Source organism: Caretta caretta, chromosome 7 (assembly GCF_965140235.1).
Source record: "Caretta caretta isolate rCarCar2 chromosome 7, rCarCar1.hap1, whole genome shotgun sequence".
Lineage (NCBI taxonomy): Eukaryota > Metazoa > Chordata > Testudines > Cheloniidae > Caretta > Caretta caretta.
This window is the reverse complement of record NC_134212.1, coordinates 54,294,865-54,305,042: the sequence shown is the minus strand read 5'-3', so window position 1 is coordinate 54,305,042 and position 10,178 is coordinate 54,294,865. Positions and strand designations below refer to the sequence as shown.

The window sequence follows — 10,178 nt, the reverse complement described above, 5'->3', positions numbered from 1 at the left end:
ACTAAAGGATGCAAAAGTATGCTGGATAAGAAGCAAATGGATGGCTAAAGAGTGTGTTTGGGTCCCTCGCTTAAAGCAGGGGAGGACAAAAAGAAATTCTTCAGTCTTCAGTAAAAAAAACCACAACACTCACAGAAGATTTAATGCAGTACTAGTTAAAAGGAAAGGGAAAGGCCACAGGGCAGAATTACTTAATACATTCAATAAGCAGGGCCCAGGGAAATTCTCAACTCTAGTATCTGGCAGAAGTGGTATTAGAAGTGGCTATTATTTTTGAGATCTTATGGAGGCAGGCAAGGCCCTGCTGAATTGTTGGAAGAATTAAGGAGGCAGAGGATTTGTAGACACCTAAGAAAAAAAAAGGTGAAAAATGGTAGGCAACATGAGTTCGTTACACAAATCATGCTAAGTTTGTGTGTGACTGGATAATAAGTTTAGCTGCTAAATAAAAAAAACAGAACATATCTCCATTTTAGTAAAGCGTCTGATATGATTCCATGTGGCAGTCCCTTAAAAAACAGATTAGATGGAATTTACATAAAATGACTGAACTGGATGAAAAAAATTGATCACCAATTATCAATGATTTAATGTCAAGTTAGGAAGAGATGCTGTCTGATGTTCCTTAGAGGTCTGTTCCAGGTCCAGCACTATTAATACTTTCATTAGGGACTTGGAAGATGGCAACAAGAGCAAGCGAAATAAATTCTGATTATATGAAGCTAGGAAGGAGTGTAGATAGTTTGGAGAACGGAATTAAAATACTCTATTGATAAACTGAAAAAAGGGCTAAACAAGCGAGATAACGGCAGAGAAACACATCTATGAAGGATTAATCAACTGCACAAAAACAGAGCAAAGATACACTGCATATAGGCACAAGACAGCATCTAGTCACCATAATGGATGATAATTTAAACAAGTCAACAATACAATGCTGTTGTAAAAGAGGTTGTATTAATAGCAGTAATAAATGTAAAACATTATTCCACTTTCATCCGCACTGATTATGGCTATGGTTCAATTCTAAATACCTTTAAAAAAAGACAAACAAGAGTGTTCAGAAGAAAGTGACATGAAGACTACATTATTTTAAAAATGGGACCTTTGAGAGGAGGTTTAGGAAGCTGGATATGTTGCCTCTGAGAAAAGACTGAGGGGGGATTTTCAGACTGTGGTCCGCGGACCACCAGTCGTCCGCGAGCTCCATTCAGGTGGTCCGTGAAAAGTTCCCTCTAAGGGGCGTGCCTGGGTTGCTGCACATGAAAGAATGAAGGGCCACACACCTAATTAGTGGAGCCGCGCAGGCATGGCTCCACTAATTAGGTACCTGGACCCTGGAGAAGACACACATGTAAGGTGAGGTGGTGGCCTTGGGAGGAATAGGGGATAAGTGGAAGGGGGCAGTGGGGTGAGAAGAGGGGCTGCGGCGGCCAGAGAAAGAGGCGACTTTTTCCAGCTCTAGGGCTGCTGCGGCAGGGGAGAGACCCCCCCTCCTTCCCAGCCTCAACTCAGGGGCTGCTGTGGCAGGGGAGAGAGGGCACATCATCACATTAGAAAGGTAAGACTAATGCTATTAAAATAGGAGTTGTGTGTTTTTATCTGTAGAACAATAAAAAAAGTTTATTAAGTTTGTTTTTTATATAGAATTTTTATCCAAAGCACTTTACAATAGTTAGCTAACGGTACAAACAATATTTGGAAAGATCATTAAGTGGTCCGCGGAGACTCTCAGCAATTTTCAAGTGATCCGTGAAAAAAAAAAAAGTTTGAGAACTACTGGGTTAGAGGGCTGATCTAAGATCAGTTGTCATTAGTTCACAGAACACAGGATAAATAGTGAATTGGACTCACACAGCATGTAAATCGCACATGTGCTCATGCCCACACAGTGTGGGGGTATAAATTGCAGCGTTCTTTTCATATCCTGATCATTATGAGATTTACAGGAGTAAGAAATACCACATCTGAAATGATGTTTTTGCCAAGACCACTAAGATTGTCATCATTTAACAGAAGTGAACTCTGTTTGATGGAGGGGAGGGGAAGGGAAGGGAAAAAACTTCCCGAAATTTACTATGTTTGAGGCATATTCACTTGAAGAGGGAATGCTTTATCACTGAAGTTTCATAAGGCATAACCCTTCTCCCCAGATATAATCTATCATAATTTCCGCACTGGAAAAATTACTTGTTCATAAAAGCCGGGCATTTACTAGTATCCCTGATTTTAAAAAAAAACCCATCTTAACGGGAGGGATAAGTGCCTAGTGAAATAAAAAGCCTTTACAAAAATAATACTGAATATGTGGAATTAAATTCCTGAAATGAAACAAGCTTAGGACACCTCAGTTCAGCCTCAACAGGCCCATGTTCCAAGTCATTTGGCACAAAGTGTAATACTTTTTTGGTCAGAGGAAATTACACTGAAAGCACAAAGAGACTGAATTCTTCTCTGACCCCAGAAGACGGTGCCTCCAGAACAGGGATGGGAATCCACTGCTGAAGTAGTGTGTGTGTGTGTGTGGTGAACTCAAGCCTGATCAGAGACTGACTGTCTTCAGATCCCATGAAGGGAAGGTCTCCAAAGTTAGAATGAGATACAAGATGAGCAATATGAGCAATTCCTCTTGCATTCCAAGAGAGTGTCTTCGGAGACAGGTAAAAGTCCCTACCCTCCCAGCCTTCTGTGTAACACTGAACCAGGTGCTCATGATGATGGTCATTGCTGTCTGGTCCTCTTCACGAAGATCTCATGCATATAATCCCAAAATCTTCCCTGATGAGATTCGTTATGGTGAATCATGGTGGTGAGAGCCTCACCCTGATCAAGACTCTGCCAATAATCCTGTAGCCACATCTCCTTCCAGCTGAAACATAGAAGAGGGAAAGCGCAACAAGCCATTAGAAAGTGAGGGGGTCTGAAGCTGAACCAACAATAAGACTGAATTCCTCTCTCACCTAAGAGAGGACTATGAAGGACAGAGGTTGGGGAAGTTCACTATTAAATATTGGAATTACTGAGCCACTGTGCTCTCTCTCTCAATCAGTGATTCTCAAACACTTTCTATTGGTGACCCCTTTCACAAAGCAAACCTCTGAGTGCAACCCCATCCTATAAATTAAAAACAAACTATTTTTAAGTGCTCAATTTATCACACATTTTTATTTAATTATTTTTATAAATTATTTTTTTAACTAGTTACTGTTTCATACTGGGAATGAGCACAAAGAAACTTTGTCAAAGCAGACTTAGTGGTTTGAGCATTGGCCTGCTAAACCCAGGGTTGTAAGTTCAATCCTTGAGGGGGCCATTTACGGAACTGGGGCAAAAATTGGGGATTGGTTCTGCTTTGAGCAGGGGTTTGGACTAGATGACCTCCTGAGGTCCCTTCCAACCCTGTTATTCTATGATTCTATGATTGCCACCTTTACTTCTGTGCTGCTGCTGGCAGCAGGCGCTGCCTTCAGAGCTGGGTGGCTGGAGAGCGGCAGCTGCTGGCCGGGCATCCAACTCTGAAGGCAGCACAGCCACCAGTAGCGCAGAACTGCAGAAGTAAGGGTGGCAATGCCACACTATGCCACCCTTACTTCTGTGTCACATTTGACCTTTGCACTTGGAGACATGGCTAAGGGGGGCAGGGACTAAAGCAAATTTTGGGGTGGCTATAGCCCCTGCAAGCCACCCCTCCCAGCACTGCCCCTGCCAGTGTGTCTGATTGTTAAATTATAAATTACCGCCCTTTTTTTTTTTTTTTGGGCCAATCTCAGTGTTCTGATTGGTCTGCGGTTTAATGCAGCTCTTCAGCTGCTGAACAATCAAGCCCTCCAATGTTGTCTCAGTACCAACCTTTTAGTCTCAAAACAACAAATCTGTGCACATGATACTACAATCCCCAGAGTTCCATTTCCTTAAAGCGGTGGGGATAAAAAAAAATATACTTTGTTTAGGAACAACAATCACTTCATTATATGTTTACAATACTTCTGAAGTAAATACAGTACATTGCAACAGAAAGGGGTGTGTAATTTTCTAAAATGCTAGATTTAAATTATATACTGTATAGCAGTTGCTCTTTCATGCAGGTGTTTGTGACCCCCATGTAATAACCTCGTGACCCCGTTTGAGAACCCCAGCTCTAAATGTATCCTAAGAAATCTGCTACGTAAATTCCCTTCAGAAACCACAACACCTCACTACTGGCTTTGGAACTTGTTTAGATTTTGTGTTTGTGAATTTAGTGTTAGGGTAAGATACAACATCAACAGCCTTGGAGAATGTAGTCCTCTAATAAAATAAAACCTTGCACATAATCCTAACCTGGAATGACCACCTCTAGGAGCATCGAAGTAGCTCTCTATGGCCCATATAGCGATAACTGGAGATGGGGTGAGACCACAAGTCATAGCAAACACTAAACAGCTATCAGATGGGAACAGCTTTTGGTCATAAGAAGCCTAGGCTGTATTTGAATTAGTAATCAAGAGAGGAAAGGCTTTGAATCCCATCAATCCCCTGAGCCTTCCAGTTACTCAGTTTTTTTTTTTGGGGGGGGGGGGGTGGCGGTTGAGGGGGTATACTAAGGTTCTCAAACTTTGTCATAGCATGGACTACATCTTAACATAAAGTGTGTGTATGGCAGCTCCCTTCCCATTCATGGTCATGTGGAGCACCTCCTCTCCCATTCATACTGTGACAGAGTACGCCAAAGCTTCATGTAAGTTGTCACTGAGGTCGTTCCATGACTAGCTAAACCTGGCAGGTTGTTCTTGATGATCCCTAACATTCAGCCTCTCATGGAACATGTTCCCTCCTCAGCCAAGCAAGACTACCACAGATTCTGGCCAGAAAAACTGAGTGGGATGCCATTTCAAACCTGTCCATATCAGCTACGCAGTACTTACTGCTCATCCACAATGCCACATTCATTTGTCTTCCCCCCCCAAGATAATCAGTACAGCACTTCTGGCATCAATTCTACTCATCACAGGATGAAGAAACCTTCAAGGCTGTGTTGCCCAGAAGCAATCTTCACATATATAGTACAAAAGTCCCAAAGGAAGTGTACAGTGTGGTCAGAGAAATATTCTTTGTGAACATTCAAATGTGTATGTACATTCTAGACCAATAGAATTTGTTTTCCCATTATCAGTAATGTCACTTGTTAGGATATAGATATTCAGACCTGTCTGTAAAGGCCTATATTCTAAGAATTTAGGTGTATTCTTATCACTTGGCTAGTTAGGGGTATAAAAGAAAGAATCAAAATCACTGTCTGCCTGTGTAAGGTCCTTCTCTTACTGTGACAGTCTGAGGCCCTGTGCTTAGGCTAAGATCTTTGGCTAAGCAACAGAGGCAGCCATAAGCTGGGAAGCAACCAGTCACATCCTCACATTCCAAACTAGTCACATTGAAATCAGGTGCTATTGGGCTGTTAGGCACTATCAGGACAGGATTGTATTCCTATCACCTCCAGAGAAAGGGAAGTGCCTAGAAGGAAACTTAGTTTGATAGCATCCTGTCTGGCAAGAACTCACTTATCAATAGCTGGGATGTGAAATCCTCACTTCTGTATTGTTTTGTCATTATAGTTCCCACTTTGCTATTGTTTGTCTGTATAATCTCTCTCTGGTTCTGTGATTGTTTCTGTCTGCTGTATAATTAATTTTGCTGGGTGTAAACTAATTAAGACGGTGGGATATAATTGGTTACATAATCATAGGTTTCAGAGTAACAGCCGTGTTAGTCTGTATTCGCAAAAAGAAAAGGAGTACTTGTGGCACCTTAGAGACTAACCAATTTATTTGAGCATGAGCTTTCGTGAGCTACAGCTCACTTCATCGGATGCATACCGTGGAAACTGCAGAAGACATTATATACACACAGAGACCATGAAACAATACCTCCTCCCCCCCACTGTCCTGCTGGTAATAGCTTATCTAAAGTAATCATCAAGTTGGGCCATTTCCAGCACAAATCCAGGTTTTCTCACCCTCCGCCCCCCCACACACAAACTCACTCTCCTGCTGGTAATAGCCCATCCAAAGTGACCACTCTCTTCACAATGTGTATGATAATCAAGGTGGGCCATTTCCTGCACAAATCCAGGTTCTCTCACTCCCTCACCCCCCTCCAAAAACCACACACACAAACTCACTCTCCTGCTGGTAATAGCTTATCCAAAGTGACCACTCTCCCTACAATGTGCATGATAACCTGGATTTGTGCAGGAAATAGCCCACCTTGATTATCATACACATTGTGAAGAGAGTGGTCACTTTGGATGGGCTATTACCAGCAGGAGAGTGAGTTTGTGTGTGTGTGTGTGGGGGGGGGGGGGGGGCGGAGGGTGAGAAAACCTGGATTTGTGCTGGAAATGGTCCAACTTGATGATTACTTTAGATAAGCTATTACCAGCAGGACAGTGGGGTGGGAGGAGGTATTGTTTCATGGTCTCTGTGTGTATATAATGTCTTCTGCAGTTTCCACGGTATGCATCTGATGAAGTGAGCTGTAGCTCACGAAAGCTCATGCCCAAATAAATTGGTTAGTCTCTAAGGTGCCACAAGTACTCGGTTTTGGTTTTTTTTGCCGATACAGACTAACACGGCTACCAATCTGAAACCTGTCACAAAGGACTAAATGGACTGTGGAAATTTAAATGTTTCTCACAACTAGCAGTGGTTGCTTCAGAACAGATTTGAGTTACATTGCTGGTAAAATGGAGGGAAGCTTACACTGCCTCTGCCCATGCTGAATCTGGCCTGTGGACAGAAGTCTCCAGCCTTTAGGACTGCCAGTCCAGTACCTTTCACCAGCATTGTGCAAAAGCAGGGACGGAGCCCAATCGTCCTGTTCTGATAGGTCAATCCCTTGCTTTAATCACTAACCAATGCTCTTTACGAATTCCCCCCACATGGCTGTACACAGCATACAATACTCTTGCTTCCACCTCAGGGGTGTCATACATTTCAGGGCTGCTCTACATATGTAGTTTGAGAAGCATTTTGGGATCCTTCAGGGTGAAAAAGTATTATACAAACCTGTATTAATTGGGCTTTTAAAAAAAATGATTTTGTAAAAACAACATTCATAAAATACCTGTCTCCTGCAGAGAGATCCTCAATGTTTCCAAAGCCAGGGGCTGGCATGGGACATCCCATGTGTGTGAACTGAGCTATGTGGGGTTCAGGAGCTGGCACTTTCCCACGAGATTTCTTATGATCCCTCTCACCAGCGACTCGGATGTTCTCCCTGTCACAGATGAAACACTCAAAGCCATTCAGGTAATTGGGCAAAGTCATGTCATTCACTCCCCACTCACGTCTCTCCATGTTCTCCAGCAGAAACTGGTTCGTAATGCCTCCTGGCTTCTTATACTCTAGATATTTCAAATACTCCTCTCCATTCCTGTCCAGGAAGTCAAGGAACTGTGCTAGTTCTTGGGGGCTTCCAAAATCATCCACGAGGATGATGGAGAGGTCATCAGGCATCCAGTCCTGCACAGATGGGGAGCCTCGGTATACAGGGATGGCACCCAAATGCATTGGACGCCACAGCTTCTCGGTCATGTAGTCATTGCATATGGCATTCTCCATGGCAAGATGAAACTTGTACCTGGAGATAAAGGTCATGAATTCAGAATCCTCTGTTGTGGCTGTAGAAGTGTCCCTCAGCCTCTCACTGGGAAGCTCTCGGTTATTCAGGCATTTACCATAGGAGTCTACCTAAAATAGTAATAATCATCTTTACAAAAGTAATTTCTCTGTTTTAAGCTTATTTTCAGTGGACAGTTTCCTTATATGATTCCTTCTGACCAGTTCCTAAGAATCTGAGCTTGGCCTCTCATTCCAACATGTTCCTTCTCAACAAGTGGAGTAAGCCAAAAAATTCTAAAATATCTAATATTCATTGGAGAATATTTTTACATTTCAACTCTCCTTCCTCTTCCAAGCACTCAATTCCTTTCCCAACAGGTTAAGAGGAATTCCGAAAGTCAATGGCACCTCCTTGTGTCCTGCAGCAGAACTGTGCCTCAGATGTTTAACCACAGCCAACAGACACAAGATGCAGAAAAACTTGGAGAAGTAGAAACGTTAAAAAACGGTACATTTATGTAGTGGGCAATGCAGAACAGGAGTTGGTGAGGGAGGGGATGAGGCTCATTTTTCCTGTAATTTTTTTCTTAATATAATACTATCACAGCACTTCCCAAATGCTGTATAGACATCAATTAATCCATATCAATCTGTAACCCACTAACCCCCCTTTTTTATCCTATGACTGCAGAGGAGTTAACGGGACACTCCACCTCGAAAGGTCCCTTAGAATATATGCTAACTAGGTATGTTAAACAATCTGTTCCACCTTGTATTTAGCTGGGTCTGTGACACTCAGAGTACCTTTCCCACACTTGAAAAGCTCCGTGTAGCTCGAAAGCTTGTCTATCTCATCAACAGAAGTTGGTGTCTGATCTCCTGGGACAGACACAGTTACAACAACACTGCATACAGTCTCAAAAACTGAGTTAACAGCAGATCTTAGGCCTACAATACAAGATGTAATCCTGTCCAAACACAGTGGTTAGTAATTCTATAATTGAACAAGTGCTGAACATTATTTCTCCTTGTTTACAAGTACAGCTAAACTGTGTTCAGATAACATGATTGCTGGCAAGAATGTTTATGCATTATTTAATCTCATAGGGTGACCCTGATTTTGACAATAAGACAACTAGTTTTACCCTCAGGCTGGTCCTCAGTGTGCTTCCCTTCCCATTACAGCCCAATTACTTCATCAGTATGAGGTCAGATATGGGATGCTCAATGCCAGGTAGGCTAGACCTCAGCATTTTTTCTTCAGCCTGAGGGTCTAGACTGCTCCCCCTCATGTCAACCAGGTTACTAACTCAAGTTTACTCAGTCCCCACAGACAATCATAGCTATCAGCCCCTCTTGTGTCTCCAGGGTTTAACTTGTAATGACAGAGGTGCTGGAGCTCAAGCAATTTTTACACATTCGTAACTCATGCAGCAAGCCCAGAGGTGCCAGGGCTAAGAACGGCCAAGCCTAGCGGTACCGGGGCTCAGCCCTGGCACAAATTAAGCATGGAGCGTCTCCCCCACTCCTCTCGCTGCCTGCCCCGCAGGAGCCCGAGCAGTTACCTGGATGTGTTTCATGAGCTCCCGCACGTATCTGTCCCTGTCGGAAGGGACGTCGCAGTGGGACTGCATGTACAGCACCGGGGCATAGCCCTGCTGGCGCCACCGCTCCTTTTCCGCCAGCGGCAGGGCGGCCCGGCGCAGGTAGGCCAGGCTGGGCAGCCACTGCAGGGTCAGGGGATAGTCCGACTCCCTCCGGAAGGTGGCGGTGTAGTTGAAGAGGCGGATGCCGGGCCGGTGGGAGAGCAGGTAGTTGTTCATGGGGGACTCCTCGTGGAACAGCGCCCAGGTCTGGTGGGGCAGGCGCGGCAGCGGGGCCTCGTAGGCCCGGAAGTCCGTCCCGTAGAAGATAACGGCCTTGGTGCGCCGGTGCAGCGCCACGCGCCGGCGCCGGGTCACCAGGCAGGAGCGGCGCGCGCAGTCGATGCGCTCCGTGTCCCCCGGGAAGTGCGGGAAGAGGCCCGGGCTCCACCACAGCAGGATGGGCAGCTCCCGGTTGCGGCGGGTGTCGCCGTTCCCAGGGCCCCGGTACGAGGCCGCGACCACCGCCCCGAACTCCACCGGGGGCAGGCCTGTGCTGGGCTGGAAAGGGGAGCGGCCGCGGGGCTCGGGCGGCCCCTCCGCCGGCTCCCACTCTCCGGCTGCGAGCGGCCCGGCCCCCGCGGCCAGCACCGCCAGCACCAAGCTCGCTGCAAGGCAAGAGCGCAGCCGGGACGCCCGGCCCTGCCCGCCGCCCCGAACGCCCATGGCTGGCGGTTCCGCGCGGGCGCCTGCCAACCCCCCTCCCCCCGCTGCTAGCCCCCCCCTCAGTCAGTCCCTGGCTCTCCAGCCCAACTGTGCTGTGGCCAGGGTTGCCAACTGTCCAATCACAAACCCAAACACCCTTTCCCTGGCCCCGCCCCTTCTCTAAGGCCGCGCCCCGTTCCTTCCGGCGCTCGCTCTTGCTCCACCCGCACTCAGTTTCGCCAGGCTGGGGTCGGAGAAGGGGCGCAGGGTGCAAGCTCCAGGAGGAGGTTTG

The 10,178-nt window shown here is 45.8% G+C and overlaps 1 protein-coding gene across 1 annotated transcript; it reads right to left on the bottom strand.

The window, feature by feature from the left end:
• Window positions 1-1,588: 1,588 nt before the first annotated feature.
• POFUT4 (protein O-fucosyltransferase 4) lies at window positions 1,589-9,943 on the bottom strand. The gene is made up of 3 exons (XM_048858978.2): window positions 9,164-9,943; window positions 7,102-7,727; window positions 1,589-2,869 (listed from the first exon to the last, which is right to left on the bottom strand). Exons 1-3 carry the CDS (start codon window positions 9,905-9,907, stop codon window positions 2,722-2,724), a joined length of 1,518 nt encoding a protein of 505 aa, XP_048714935.2. The 5' UTR covers window positions 9,908-9,943; the 3' UTR covers window positions 1,589-2,721.
• Window positions 9,944-10,178: the final 235 nt, after the last annotated feature.